Below are 16932 nucleotides of genomic sequence, written 5' to 3' on the forward strand. Positions count from 1 at the left end.
TTACCCGACCCCCACCTCATTTTTCACTGTCGACCCTAAACTCTTGTTTACGTATGCGAGAAAAAATAAATAAAATCTCAAAAATTGTGTGTGAAGTCTCGCGAGAAATAGTAGATGCGGAAACTGACAATATAAAACTGTTCTTTCAATCTGTAATGGGAAGAAACCAATAACACAGAATCCATATACAAAACAATGGAAAACATAACTACCTGAACTAGACACATATTGAAAAAGAATTTCAAAAAAATAAAATCTACCTACCCCCACCTATTCTAAAATTGAGTGTAATGGGAACCACACAAGTTTTTTCATAAATTGCTTTTCTTGTTGTATCTAATCTTTTGTGTTGTAACTTTTGTTTCTCCTCGAATTAAAAAAAAATCTTATTAAAAAGTATCATACGATATTTCAAGTTCTGTGATCATTTCTAATTATTTTCACTCCGGTAATATAAAAAATAGGACTAACGCGAAAATCTGAGATTGCAGCAAATGACTTTTTCAGTTTAAATTATGCGATCGGTGACTGACAAACGAGCAAGCCGAATCTGTAAGCGACAGTTCTAGATCTGTTTCTCAGTCTAGTGTTTAATTATGAATAAATTAATTGTCGAATTCATCAATTACAAACTATCGTGAATGCCTGTTGATCAAGAAATCGTCAGTTGTGTACCGTATTAGGGTAAAAAAAAGCACCGATAAAGAATTCAGCAATTTTGTCATATTATTGCCCGTGTTTTCGCATTTTGTACACAGTGTGTTATTGCTCAGACCACTATTATAGTGTTATTGTATCAGTCGGAGACATATAGCAGTGCAGTGGACCATTCTTCCGGTCCAACCTTTTTTTTTTCAGTAAATCTACCATGATACCAAACAACTGTTTTTATCACTTCTATCCAAACTAAGCCTTTAAGCATTAATTGCATTATAATTTACGACTGTGAATAAAAGAGTGAATTGCATGATTCTAAGGTGGCTTGTAGTAAGGCGTACCTACCCACCCCGTGTTGGCCTACCCAAGGAGCTCAGTTTAAGAGAACCTGCATAGAGCATATCGCAAGTAACAATAAAAAGCCATAGAAGGTAAGGGTACACCATTTGATTTCAGGGGAAGGGAGCTGGAGGATTTTCGGAAAAAATCTTTGTTGCCTGCTAAAAGTAGGGGAAAAAATATGTTGCCCAACTCAAGACAGAAAATAAAATTGTTTCCAGGGTATGAACTAGAAACAATTGTTGTGCTGCAAGTGCAGAAACTAGCTACAAATATCACAATTTCCAAGTACATGTACATGATTGTATGTGTTACTGGCGGGAACGCAAAAACTCCCTTCGATTCCCCATTTGGTCCCCTCAAACTTCTATTCAACATTTACTGCATACTTTCCAAATTTACCAGGCTAGCTATTTTTGGAATATCAAAGCTGTATTCAGTGTTACCGCTGATACATTCATCATGTATGTGTCTCCTGTTATGAAGAAATTCAATTTCAAATAAAAAGTTACACGACAGCTCCAGCCCCCCCCCACCCAGTACATAGCAGATGCGTGCAAAGCTTGTGATTTTGTAGGAAATTTAAAGTTTTACATGTAACTGATTTAACTAAGACACTTTTTAATTCGTGTCTGTTGATACATTCACGAAATTACAAAATCTGATGACTTTGACAACTCTGCCTAGATGTTATCCGTCGGAGTGACAATGAACTCCGGATCTAAATGAGGCAGTCTGTGGTCAGCGCTTGTCTGCAATTAATGTAAATTAAAAGTACTACGCTTAGTTTTAATATATTCATTCCAAGTTGGTCAAAAGGCTCGTTAAAATCAGAGAGCGTAACATTCCACGAGGTCATTTGAAGGTCGATATCGGCAAAACCGTGGAAATCACGATACTGGTGGCAATATTTTATAATATGCCCATCGCCATCGCACAGTCACCTGATCTACTGCCTGAACGTTAAAAGTTGCAAAGTGCCTATTGTACAGTGCACTACCCGTTATCTAGCATTGCATACATAACAGATCACAACAGGAGGTTGGATCATGATGTGGCTATATTGACCTTTTTTGTAAATACAGACGTTGCATTACTTAGCTTCATGTAATGGCTTTTTCCTATCCGTTTTGATGCTAACAACACAACATAGCAACAAGACGAAAGGCGAAAACAAAGTTACAGGTGCATTATAGCTTCCGTTCATAGTATCACATATCTCGTCACTGTTATCGGTATCAGAGTCCCTTCCTACATAGAAAACCCGCTTTAAAAAGATATCATTTAATTAACATCCTGGATTTACATTCTGTAGACGAGCCACTCACGCGAGTAAATGATCCGAAACCTTCCCTGTGTCAATTTCCGATTGTGATGCAAATTAAGTTGTGGTGTTTCCCATGGCTATGGAGTAAACACGTCATGCTTTGCCAATCTTGGCTCGATATATAGTGCTATTGTGCGTTCCATAAATACGCACTCGCCATTTTGTTATTTAAAAAGAGAACCGCATTCCTTCACATCAATTGCTTTCACCAGGGGAAACCGAAAAAAAGATGGGGTCTGGTTCATCGAAAGAAAAGAACTCGACATCGCAGAAGAAGCAAAAAGCTTCTAAAGTGTCCCCCACCCAGGAAGGCACAGCACGCCTAACGAACACTGATGTGGCCGTCGGTCTACACGGTCCTATCCAGATAGCCAAGCAGCCGTTCGCCCCACCAGGAGCACCTGTAAGTATAATTTTCAATTACACATACACACACACAATTTTTTTTTATAATAATACATTTTACAAAAGTAAGTTTCCGTCGTTGCAGGGTCAGAATTTGAAAAGGCGTAGATCATCGGCTGTATCACATTACACGACCTTTCGCCATCGATTGCAAATATAACGGTATTGATTTACATGTTACCGTAAACTTAAACTTGAAGGTTGATATTCTATATAATAGTAGAATGGTAAATTAATGATATAACTGACATTTTAACGACAGCGAGGCCTCGTTAACCTAACGTAAACTCAGTTCTGGAACATAACAAGCTCAGACGCCGTGACGTTTCGAGTCTGATGCTCAAATCTCAGGCGATACTTGACCATGTAAATCTGTCGTTGTTTGACAATGTCTTCTTTCAAAGTTACGTAACAAATCATACAACCATATCTGTCTCTGGAAGCACACGGTTGTTTTTCAAACCCGCTTACTCTAACCACAATCTGAGAACAGATTCCTGATACTTTACGCCGCGTCATATTATGTCATACCCTCACTATCACGGCAATGTTTCAGTTTAATTTGCAGTGAAAATCATAGAGGTCGAAGCAAGTTCATTATAAAAAATTTAATATTCACAATACTTGAAAAGAAAAACACTGACCGTATAATTACTTTCGGGACCAGGGGTTTTTGCGAACCCTTTAAAGATGCGGATATAACATGTTTATCAATAAACTGTGTAATGTGAATTAGGCAAAAGAATACAAATGGTGTGATTCCGATAACGCCAAATCTCAAAACAGGGTGGGCAGGTAGGGAATGTTTTTATTATATATTGTATTTTTTTTTATTTTCGTCTGGTTCAGGTTCTTACAATGTACGTAGAGGTCAACAGAGATTTCTCATCGATGTTTTCGCACTTTCCGTATTATATGCAGACGACATTGTCCTCTACACTGTATTGTATTTTGCCATGTTGCTTTAACCATAAGACGATATGTCATCAAATCTCATGACCATTTCTCTCACGACTTTTCAATTTTATTTCGAATTACCTTTAAAATCGATCGGCAGTGCAAAACTAGGTTGGGTCGAGTTACCAGAAACAATTAATACGTTTTGGCCTATAACAATAAACTCTGTAATGTTAATCAATCAAACGAAACACACACACACACACACACACACACGCACACACACACACACACACACCTGTGATATCGTTCATTTTGTATATATCTACATTTTTGTAGTTTAACATTCCTAAAACTGGTGCATATTCACAGGCATTGACCATCGAGTAAACTGCGTTGATATGGAATCGTCTACCTCCATGATTTTTCACTCCATTTGCCAACCACCTGTTGCATCGTGATACACTAGCCATTTGACTGACAGTCGATAATTGCTAATAGTACCTTGGAACGTGTATCAAGGTCACCGCATCATTAAAATAAAGAATGTCTTTGTACGCACGGCTTCTTAACCTTGACTGACGTCATGTCGTCATACAGTAAATTATATCATGCACTAGCTAAGTTGAACAAAACATATGGAATAAATACTCGTTCTACGTGATCACGAAAATGCGCGTCTATTTCACGACAACGCGTGTACATGTCCACGTCACTGTTCTGCTGTGTTCGAAATATGGGTCAAAACATTCAAAATTGCTATTATTTTTTCCGATTTTTCTTTGATGTTACTGGCGCTGGTTAATTATGTTATTTTCCAATATTTTTCTTCATTCAGCCGGAAAATACTCATGACCTAAGGGTTGTCACTGTCATTAGCCGACGAGTATTTTCCTTGGGTAAGCTAAGAAATGTCTTGGCGAATAACATCTAATTGTACGTCGAAATGACATCGTTGAGCCATCTTTATCGCTTACTACCATACAGAAACTAAATTTCTCCCATAGGCTAACATTGTAGAGGAGATTCAAATTGTCTATAACTTGAACAGCAAATTTAAATGCCATATCATGGTTAGTAGTTGTTGTTTTTTATGTATTCAAAACGATGGAAATTGTAAGTGTCTAAATCAAAACGATGGGGTCAAGTTACTCGATTCTACCTAGTTTTCTCCCAGGCAGCAAAAACGGAAAAAATTATACGTATCACACACAAAAAAGATGCATTGGCAAGTCCAAAATGAGCACTATATACCATTAATGCAGACTTTTGCGTGACAAATCATTATGACTAACTCGTCTGTGTGCACACGCACACACACACACACACACACACACACACACACACACACACACACACACACACACGCACACACACACGCACACACACACACACACACACACATACCTGTTATGCATGTACAATGGTAAAGAAATCACTGTTCCTGTTCATTAGTGGTCTAATATTAGTACAACGACTTTCCATTGGTGTATTCATAGGGACACCACGTAACCACCACTGAGTACGTCACAGCTCTGTTAACATTCAGTGTTATAAATACTATTAAACACATTGTACATAAAGTTTCTCCAGATAATAGGAATACAATAGAGGTGTACATTTGACACAAAGGATCCCTTATAGTCCGAATTCTTGGCAAGTGCTAGCATGTTTTGCCGGGTCCCCGGGAAACTAGAATGCTTTGCAGGCTGGCAATCCAAATGACGGGTATACGAAATGTCGCAGTACATTCACATCACACCTTTATCTACCCGTTGTTTATATATTTTAGCATGCATAGTGTGGGTTTTAGGTAGTAAACGAAAAACAAGTTTATTCCAGCAAAAATGGTTTCGTCAATATGAGTGGTACGCGAATGGCAAAGGTTTCAGTTACAAATATAAATTTACAATATCTACGCACAGAGTCAAAATATTTCTTGGAAGTGAGTCCAAAATTTTCGCTGGCGTCTCGTCAGCATCGTCTGGGGTATACTACAACAGGATGATATTGTCACGTGTCTCAGAAACATTTCAAATGAGTAATTTTTTTTACTCTGTGTGTACAAATTTTCATTACTAAGTACGAACCCAGAGTTCATGAACATTAATTCTCCCATAGATTTTCTGATTTTCTGTGGGTCTAAGTTCTAAAATAATCATAATATTAAATTTTGGTATGTTGTCAACTTTTTCTACTCGAAAACTATCAACTCAAAATTTAACATAATTTCGACAGTGTAATGTACCATGATGCTATTTGGATGGCCCGGATGTAGCTGTTGATAAAATGTAAAAGACTCTTTCGAACTGAGAAATGGGAGAGCTAGATATTTACCTTGTTTTTGTTATCAGCAATTTTCATCTTCGAAATCATACTTGTTTCTCGAAGACACATATTTATAAATAGTAACAATGTACCGTGTGCGCTATTTGGATAACCTCGGCTTTAGGCTGTGTGTTTGATAAACCTTGTTTTGAACTGTTGAGAAAGATGGAGATTCTAAATATTGTCCGTGTTGTCATAGCGATTATCTTACTAAGCGTCATCTGTCGAGACGAAGCTCTAGTTTATCAGTAGACAGTTGATTCCACTGTCTGTGGTTTACCTTAATTGAATTGTTTCACTTGATTTCACGGTTGTTTTAATCATTGTTGCTATGGTCACTGTTTTAGGCTATTTACCATGGAACGGTACGACCATTGCTGAACTTTGATCCGATGAAATCGGCTGAAAGATTGAAAGCTGCCATGGATGGTGTCGGTAAGTTAGCTGACTGATTATTGGCCGATTTTCTGTCTGGCTTTGTGACTTAATAGGTTCGTCATTTTAGATAGTTACAGGCACCCGTCGAATGACCAATTACAAGTTCTCTCATCTTGAGTCAGTACAGTGAGTGAGTCAATGAGAGCGACTGGCCATGGCATACAGTCTAGTAGTCGAAGTCGAAAAACTGACAACAGTTACTTCATTGGTCAGGTTGATCAGCCTTATTTGTTCTACATATGTTTTCCCTGTAGCCATTTGATGGATTGGTTTATTGATTTATCAACAGGTCAATTGATTTACTGATTGATTAATTATTAATCGATCTGTTCAAATTTATCGACCGACAGTCAGTCGATGATGTCAAAGAGTCACTTCTAGTCTACCCTGTAGTTTGTTGTTGTTGTTGTTGTTGTTGTTGTTGTTGTTGTTGTTGTTGTTTAGCTTATGTGGGGAAGCAATGTTTTTTGTATTTTCACAGGGACAAAAGATGACCAGTTAATTCAAGAACTCACAACCGTCTGCAACTTACAAAGACAAGAAATCAAACTAGCGTATAAACAACGGTACGGCAAGGTAGGTATATGTAAAGTATGTAGACATTACTGGTATGTTTGCGAGGATGTCGCCTACTCCATCTTTAGTGTACTTGTTATGTTCTGTACACTTGATGTTAACCTTTAGTTAATCTTCTCCTATGAGGCTCGGAGGTGGGGCCACACTTTGAAGAAAAAATTACCTGAATATGAATTTTTTGACGACGATACGCAAATCTACAAAGAGAATGGGTACTGTATATTCCGTATTAGTTAAAAGGAAATTCATTTAAGAGGATACGATAGTGTCTCCGACGTCACCGTTTCTGTACTGGACAGTCAAGTCCTTATAAATCCGTTAATGAAGACAGTGTAAGGCGGTGAAAAGGTGCGTGTGGTTATTAGCGTTCGTTGCATCATTCAGGGTACCTGCAACCAATAATGTATATTACACGAAGTAACTGTTGTAATTACACACTTTGCATAGCATTAGAACTGACAGTGTAACGATTTTATTGGTGAGGGGATGGCAGGGGTTGACAACAGGGGTAGGACATACGACTTCCAAATGACACTTTTAACACTTCAGCCATTTTAACCAAAATTTAATGGAATGAAACGAAGTATCAATTATGTCAAAGTGGGCATATGGATAAGGATTACGTAGTTATTTTGAATTTTATCAAACAATTCTATCATGGCTTCCTACTTGAAAAAAAAATTTGAAGCAACATATGCCAAGTCTGTGTTTGTAACTCAATAAATTGCAAAAAATTAATAAACGTGTAAAATTATTGTTATTGTACGGACAATAACAAACTTTTTAAACATTTTTTTTTAGCTTTTTGCAATGTATTGAGTGACAAACACAGACTTGGTCTTTGTCGTTTCACATTGATTTCCTAAGTAGAGAGCTAGCCATGATAGAATTGTTTTATAAATTAAAAATGCAAAATAATTACCAAATCCTTGTCTATATGGCCACTTTAAGAATTGACATCTTCTCTTGCAGGATTTGATAAAGGATATAAAATCTGAAGTCAGTGGCGACTATGAGGAAGTTTTAGTACATTTATTAGAGACCACTGCTGAATACGATGCATGGCTGCTGAATGAAACAATTAGTGTAAGTAACTGTACCCAGTTAGTTATATGAAGTGGTGTGTAGAGGAAATACAGAGAGGCGTGTTAGCCAGAGTCGAATTTCATGCGTATACCACGTCTCCCTTGTTGTGGTGATGGCTTGATGATCTACACCATACAACTGTATCCGTATCTTTTATTTTCACATATACACTCGTACTCACATTCAAACCAAGGCGGAGTAGTCGGTTGTCATGTGCAACGTGGTATTTGAAAGGTTACCACATGAACTAAAGTTCATTTTCGCACTTTTGTCTTTTCTCATTATATCAATATTTTCTTTGTTTATCAGTAATCTGCTGTAATCCGTATATAATTATGTTTGATTTACGAATTGAGATATGACATGATGGCCAAACTAACAGAAAGGATGAGCAAACACGTAACAACAACAACAGTAACTATAACAACAACAACAACAACAACAACAACAACAACAACAACAGTAACAACAGTAACTACTACAACAACAACAACAACAACAACAACAACAACAACAATAACAACAACAACGTGTCAACCTTTTCACAAAATCTGTCTTTTTAACTCGTGGGAGATGACTGCATACGCAAATGAATAGCGCCCCCAATGGTTACACATTGCTTCTATTTCCAGGGTCCTGGAACAGATGAAGAAGTGTTACTAGAAATTCTCTGCTTTAGGTCCAAGGAGGAACTACAGGAAATATCCAGAGTTTATAAGCAAAGTAAGAAAGAGTTAAATTTTGATTAATGAACATGATTAAAGACCATTCATGATTTATTTTATGTCAAAATCTGACTTTTAAAGTTTCATTAAAAGTTACTACGTGATACGTATCTATTTAAGTCATTACGAGCCCGTCTCGTTGATACATAGATGTACTGATTTTAGAATATTTCCATTCTTTAAATAATTTGTACACGTTTCTACTTTTATTTACAAAACACATCTCATTGCCTTCATTACGCTAGAATACAAGAACACATTAGCAGATGATATAAAGGGCGACACCACTGGTGACTTCGAAAAACTACTACTGAAACTACTTGAGGTATGACGTTAGTCTTTGGTTTCGTCAAGTGCACCTCAAATGTTGTCTGTTACTACTACAAACATGTTTGTTTTTATTTTCATTTGTATCTTTACTCACATATTTTTTTTTGAAAGATGAATTTGAAATACGATACCTTTTTTTAGTCTGGAAAGGTTATAACATAGACATGTACATTTGCATAGTCCTAGCCTGGTCTAGTCTTTACGTGCTGTGTTATATTCATATCACTCGTGTCCATTGATTAAATACATTTCTTTTTAAAATACCATAATGATTCAATGGATTGCAATAAAATATGTTATGTATTCAATTTCAGGGAGGCAGGGACGAACCACATATCATAGTAGAGGCTTTTGCGAGATCTGACGCAAGACTTATGTTTGAGGTACTTTACCGTGTTCGATGATTCATAATTTATCAACAATATTTCCGAGTGACATTTCTGATAGACAGCCTATTATTATCGCATAATTAATTAACACTTTATGTTTATAGAAACAGATCACCAATTTTCTTAGAGACGCGTACGGTTTTGTTTTGTTCTGTTCTGTTTTGTTTTGTTTTGTTTTGTTTTGTTTTGTTTTGTTTTGTTTTGTTTTGTTTTGTTTTGTTTTGCTTTGTTTTGTTTTGTTTTGCTTTGTGTTGTGTTGTGTTGTTGTGCTGTGTTGTGTTGTGTTGTGTTGTTGTGCTGTGCTGTGCTGTGTTGTGTTGTGTTGTGTTGTGTTGTGTTGTGTTGTGCTGTGCTGTGCTGTGCTGTGCTGTGCTGTGCTGTGCTGTGTTGTGTTGTGTTGTGTTGTGTTGTGTTGTGTTGTGTTGTGTTGCTACTAGGAAGGGGTTTATAATAACTATATACCCCCATTGACTTTAATGCCTGCTTATAATTAACCGTTCTTTCGTTCAGCATCAAAATGTGTATGATTTGTGATGCATTCCCTGCATTAAAAAATGTGAAGCTTTCCTAATATATAGGTCAAACTGAATGGAATCCAAGTCTTATTTTAGACATCACACATGCCCAAATCAATTTAACCATACTACACAAGCGACAACAATGTAATACCGGACATGTCATGGAAGTGAATTTGTATATTCGTATATCCTGTTGGATCTCTTAGAGACTTTCGTTTGTTGATTGTTATATCGATCTACTAGTTTCATTAACTTTAAATTTGCTCTCAGAAAAGCAATAAAACTTTTACATAAAACTGTTCATCTGTTCTGATAATCTATATTACCCATCATTCTATTAATCGTTAATTGTACTGTGAACATTGACTTGATGTCCGTGTGTCATGAAAATGATATGACCGACAAACTTGTTGCTCAACAAATTGTAAGTTTGTCTGATATCGTTAAATTGTAAACATAACACGATCATACACGCTCCAGCAAATGCATACATCATCAATAAATCGAAAATATGAAAAAATATTTTTTTTTAAATAGTTTTAGCTTCTGGATTTTAAAGTAATTCTAATCATATTACAGTATATTTTGAAAGGCATGCTAATAGATTTGTATTTTTTGTAGGAGGGAGAAGACAGACTTGGAACCGATGATGATCGATTTATAGATATATTTACAACTCGTAGCTGGGATCAGTTGGCAGCCGCCTCATTTAAATACGAAGAAGTAAGTGTCTCATTATTACAACAGGCAAGTAAGTCTGTGGTATTAATGGCTACCTGACTATGACAAATATTTACATGTACAAAAATAATGATTTTCAATTATCCAGCAATAAGTGAGGTCGGTTATTCGCTCATGTCACACATGAATTATTTATTAAGAAATGTACTTTTTTCATGCCTTCGTCGTTTGTTTGTTTGTTTGTTTGTTTGTGCGTGTGCGTGTATGTATGTATGTATGTATGTATGTATGTATGTATGTATGTATGTATGTATGTATGTATGTATGTATGTATGTATGTATGTATGTATGTATGTGTGTGTATGTATGTGTGTATGTGTGTATGTATGTATGTATGTATGTATGTATGTATGTATGTATGTATGTATGTATGTATGCTTGTTTACTTGTTGGTTTATCGGTTAGGGTTTTTTCGTGTGTGTGTGTGTGTGTGTGTGTGTGTGTGTGTGTGTGTGTGTGCGTATCGCCCTCATGTCTGGATTGAAGAGCTTTAATAATATTTTTAAGGTGATCTGCAACAGTATGAATGGCATTGATAGTATTGTATCATAGTAGAACACATGTGCTTAGTCACTGTGTTTGAATCGTGCCAGTTACCCAGCACCACACGTAATTCACACTTTAATACACACATACAGTGAAGACGATGAATACAGTGTTCTATTCATAGCTCACCGTTCGCTCCGGGGCTGTTCAACGTAGCTTATTGTTCACAGTACATGTATTCACATTTTATAGTCACATGCTATTCCTGCTATACTGTATATACGTCATTTCCAATTGTTGCAGACAAATCCCACAAAAACCAAAAGAAAATACGAATGGGGAACTTTAAGCAAACACAATGGCTGTACAGTAGTTAATAGTACCACTACGTGTTAACAAACATTTTCACTTTTACGCTAGTCTTTCAAGGTTACATGCTTTTGTCTTCTTTTAGATGTACGGTAAACCAATTGAAAAGATGCTTGACGGAGAGTTTTCCTTTGATATGCTGCTTGCGTTGAAGAAAATAGGTCAGTATGAATACCACAGTGTAGTTATGGGAGACATTCTTTTTGTACCTGGATACCTAATTGTACGATGTATGACGACACACCACACCGTATAACTCTCAGATAGCGCTAGCTTTGAAATAGAAGAGGTCATCGCTCTTTGCGCTGCCCACCTTTGACAGTTGCATGGAGTGCAAACAACAACAACAACAACAACAACAACAACAACGAACCGTTCCAAGGCTAATTCCGAAATTAAGCAATGAAATTACCCAATCGATGTCAAGAAGTGACAACATAAACAATAGCAGGATCTACATTCGTCTACATTTTTTTTGCAAATAATGAAATAATGTGGTGTTATAGCGAAATCAGAACTCAAAACAACCATCCCGGCCCTTAGGTGATAGTGCGATAGAGTAAACCACAGACAAGAAGACTTGTCTGTGAGTAAACATATGGTATTTGGCATTTTCGCTGAGTATTTACCGCATGCATCAAGACAGCTATTTAAAGAATAATATAATTATACCTCCAATATATAGGTTTTGGAAAAAAGAGGAAATATTAATGGCGATTTTGAATATTTTGACTAATATTTTGATCACGACCATGACGTAGACCTGCGTTGTCTTTACCTAAAACGACCTGGGGCGCATTCGATTTGCCCAAACAAGATTGTGATTAATCTGACGTCATTTCTCGAAACGAGGTTGCAGACAAAACGCTCAACCACGATCATGATTACTTACATGAAAATATTCGTTTAAAGTTTCGCACATTTCTGATAAATCAAATGATGTTCACCGTGAAAATGATTACAATGATAAAACAAATTACCAATCTGACCGAACACAAATTATTTACATAATGTTTTCCGTCATTTCTAACTTGCCGTCAGCCCTACCACGAGCGCGCGATCCCCTGATTACGTTGTTCGCCATCTTTTCATCTCATCGTCCATCATGGTTTGGGGCACGATTACTATGACTGCCAATCATGATTGTGATTGGTATTTATCAAACGTAAAATCATGATTGTGATTGATAAATCATGATTGTGATTGTGCAAATCGAACGCGCCCCTAGCTACACCTGAACCAATGACGTATTAGCACGTTGTCATTACGTAAAACGACCAGGGTACAAATCCATGTATTTTGTTCGAACCAACACTCACTGACATTTAGAATAATTGCCGACACTTGTAATAATGTCGGTTGTACCTCAGTTGTCGTACAGAGTGAAGAAGAGTACGTCAAATTGAACCGTGACCAACATACTACCACCATGAAAGTAGGTTTACGCACGAATATTTCATCCCATAAAGCTGCCAACCCATACTCGATACTGTGATCTAACGTGTTCTGCTTGTCTTATTTCAGTTGTGTTTGCAAGAGATCGTGCTAGTTATTTTGCTGAGAGACTATACAGTGCAATGAAAGGTCTAGGAACAGACGATGAATACCTGCAAAGAATAATCATCACGAGATGCGAGGTAATATGAATTGTCAGTCCAGAAGGCTTCTAAAATAAAGAATAAAAAACTCTCAATATTGCATATTACGTTAATTTTATAAGTCGTTTTTTTTTAAATTTATAAAACCAATTAGCATTTTTGTTATTAGCTGTTGTTTAAATTTGTTTTCATGTTATTTTGATTTATTTCATGTCTTTTAATATAATATAATATAATATAATATAATTTATTACAATACAATACATTACTATATGCTATACTATACTATACTATACTATACTATACTATACTATACTATACTATAATATAATGTAATGTAATGTAATGTAATGTAATGTAATGTAATGTAATGTAATGTAATGTAATGTAATGTAATGTAATGTAATATAATATAATGTAATGTAATATTGTTCAATTTAATTTACTTTAATTTAATTAATTTTACTTGTGTGTACAGCTGGAATCTCATTGCTAAGTCCACTTGCACTGACACCGATCCTGGGTGATAGAGGTCTTTATTAACATTATTTACAGAGATAGCTGATTTTATAAAATGCGTTTACATTTTGCTTTTATTCTCTGTTTAATTTAATTTTATTTAATTTAATTTAATTTTATTTTATTTTATTTTATTTTATTTTATTTTATTTTATTTTATTTTATTTTATTTTATTTTATTTTATTTTATTTTATTTTATTTTATTTTATTTTATTTTATTTTATTTTATTTTATTTTATTTTATTTTATTTTATTTTATTTTATTTTATTTTATTTTATTTTATTTTATTTTATTTTATTTTATTTTATTCAAATATCATTACTCAGTCTATCGGTACTCGTTGTAGTACTTGCGCCGAATGTGATCTCTGTCATATATTTTGTCAATAACATTCAAACAAAAACAAACCAACCAACCAACCAACAAAAAAAAACTAACTAACTAACCGACGAAAAAGAAAGAAACAAACAGACCGAACGACCGACCGACCGGCCGGCCGGCCGGCCGGCAGGCAGGCAGGCAGGCAGGCAGGCAGGCAGGCAGGCAGGCAGGCAGGCAGACAGACAGACAGACAGACAGACAGACAGACAGACAGACAGACAGACAGATAGCCTCGGAGAGAAACAACACTGGACGCCAAAGTGACACTCGCGACTTAGCCGAAACAACAAGTTACCAAGACAAGACTTATCGAGAGTTCACTGTATTCGTAGGAAGAGAAGGAGTGGGACAGGGTTAAAATTGAATGTATCCTTATGTCTAGTTTGTATGTGTAAATATTGTAGTGGTTATACTTATTTTCAACACTTTAAGGACAACAAATGTACTAACGTTAACCTAATTCTGTTTATATTTCTTGTTTTAGATTGACTTGTTGGAAATCAAAGAAGCCTTTCGTCAGAAATATGGATTGCCTCTGAGTAAAATGATACGAGATGACACTGGCCACAACTACAAGGAGGTTCTACTTGCTTTAGTCAACTAAACTATGCAATGTTTACTGTGCATGCACCGACTAGGCGATATCAACTTCATCAAGTATATGTGCCAAAAAAACGTATCAGTTATATATTCAAGATCCGATATGGCAACCCATACTGACCAAAGCGATTGTTATGTTTTTATCCCTATATTTTCTGACTTCTGAGTTGATTTTCATCGTTCACGTGATACTATTTTTTACCAACAGTGATTCGTACTTTCCATTTTTAGACTTATATGTTATGAACTTTTCATTAACAATTTTTATTTTCATAAAGAGGGAGCGTTGGGCTTGGGAAGTTATGGAAGAAAATGTGGTAGTTAAAGAAAACCCAGGTAGAAAAGATGTTTTGATAAAATAATGAAGAAATGTGTAAATTATAAAGAAATAAAATCAATGAAAATAAATGCTATTATAAAATGAAACGTGAAAATATGAGAAAAGTCAGTGGGTATAGGAAGAAACAGGCAACGTAGTTTTAGCTTATGAGTCGCCATATCCGGATAAATAAAGAGTGGATTTTTTTCCTGTTTTACTCATAGAAGGATTTGTTATCGTGGAAGTTTTTTTTCAGTATTTGTTAGTATGTGTTTACACCATTCCCATCACGCAATGAAAAGATCAGTGTAGACAAATTGTCAAAAAGTGTCCGAGTTAGCTCAACCTGATGGTGGTGATGCTGCTGCTGCTGCTACTGATGATGATGATGATGATGATGATGGTGATGGTGATGGTGATGATGATGATGGTGACGACGACGACGACGACTACGTCAACGACAACGATGATTTACAGCTCAAATTGTACAGATGAAGACTATTCTCTAATTGTATATAACAAGTTTGTCAGCTATTGTATGACACAATTCCGTCCCTAGATATAAGGTTTATAATGGGTTTATTTTGTTCACAATATCATGAGTTTATTGTTTGGTGTTGTATTTGCAAGTATCACTCAGGCTTATTGTATAAATAATCAAATGATCCAAGTATACCTTTTTGAACTTATCTACCAGAAAAAATATTTTATAGAGTAACCTCGAGCTCGACACTGAAAAATAATTCTTTTTCCCTTTTTTTGTAAGGAACTCTTACGTTTTCACATACACATACCCGGTACTCCTTGCCCTGTGACAATCAATTCAAACATGACGTATATCTTCATATCCATGTAAGAGCTTACGTCTACCTTCTACCTTGAGATGCAGTCTTATTTTTTTTTCATTTACAAAGAATCACTTCCAGAATCTTTAATTCTACCTTGGGATTGTCTTTTATTGATTTTATTAATTATGTTTATATGAAAATAATAAAATGTGCCTTATATAGCCATTGGAGTGAAATCAATGTCAGATTGTTTACATGCATATACATTTCTTTGCATAGGGTTATTTGTGTGTGTGTATTAATTTAACTGATTACAATGACAGTTATCCGATACGTGTATCTCTCACAAGAGATTGTATTGTAATGAGAGAACCTCAATGTGTTATACATACATAATATCAAATAAATAACAATATTTACATATTTATAATTTTACATATTTTGTATTGTAAAAGTGGAGGTGTAATATCTATCTGTCTGTCTGCCTGCCTGCCTGCCTGTCTATATAAACATGGAGAGAGAGAGAGAGAGAGAGAGAGAGAGAGAGAGAGAGAGAGAGAGAGAGAGAGAGAGAGAGAGAGGGGGGGGGGAGGAAGAAGGAGAGAGAGGGAGAGAGCGAGAGCGAGAGAGAACTGTGAACAGAGTTGTGTGTTAAACTCTTCTCTTTGAGGAGGGATAAAGAAACAACAACAACAACAACAACAACAACAACAACACACTCACTCACTCACTCACTCACTCACTCACTTACTTACTTAGGCCTCGCACGTTCGCTCACCCGCCCGCCCGCACAAATTTCAACAAATGTAAACTGAAAATTAAAATTATTAGTATCTTCATGAAGTGCGCGTATTCTGTTACAGTATGTTTTCTTTCAATTACGTTCATTATTTATAATCGATTAAATCTGGTAAAAATAAACTATGTGTTTCAAAACATACCATTTGAAAGCTTAAAACACCCCAAGGTAGTAAGAAAGAAAGTTCCGTTGGCGTTGTGTCCTTAGAGTTGATTGGAAGACATAAACGTGCATTCATTACTATCGATTGCTTCGTGTCCCCGAAACTCACAGGTCTGTGTTTGAGGTAATAAATAGCATCGACCCGAGCCGCTA

General features: G+C 35.9%; 1 protein-coding gene across 1 annotated transcript; it reads left to right on the forward strand.

The window, feature by feature from the left end:
* The first annotated feature begins 2552 nt into the window (after positions 1 to 2552).
* Positions 2553 to 14729, forward strand: LOC144433737 (annexin A5-like). The gene is made up of 11 exons (XM_078122095.1): positions 2553 to 2726; positions 6301 to 6388; positions 6873 to 6967; positions 7940 to 8053; positions 8686 to 8776; positions 9024 to 9103; positions 9423 to 9491; positions 10637 to 10738; positions 11697 to 11772; positions 13136 to 13248; positions 14596 to 14729. Exons 1-11 carry the CDS (start codon positions 2553 to 2555, stop codon positions 14713 to 14715), a joined length of 1122 nt encoding a protein of 373 aa, XP_077978221.1. The 3' UTR covers positions 14716 to 14729.
* The last annotated feature ends 2203 nt before the right edge of the window (positions 14730 to 16932 follow it).

The sequence above is a fragment of the Glandiceps talaboti genome, chromosome 4 (genome assembly GCF_964340395.1).
Source record: "Glandiceps talaboti chromosome 4, keGlaTala1.1, whole genome shotgun sequence".
Classification (NCBI taxonomy): domain Eukaryota; kingdom Metazoa; phylum Hemichordata; class Enteropneusta; family Spengelidae; genus Glandiceps; species Glandiceps talaboti.

Excerpts from the sequence above, each read along its gene's own strand:
- LOC144433737 (XM_078122095.1), top strand. The coding sequence starts at position 2,553 with ATGGGGTCTGGTTCATCGAAAGAAAAGAACTCGACATCGCAGAAGAAG. Across the intron at positions 6,968-7,939 it reads ATAAACAACGGTACGGCAAG|GATTTGATAAAGGATATAAA; the intron begins GTAGGTATATGT and ends CTTCTCTTGCAG. Across the intron at positions 9,492-10,636 it reads ACGCAAGACTTATGTTTGAG|GAGGGAGAAGACAGACTTGG; the intron begins GTACTTTACCGT and ends TATTTTTTGTAG.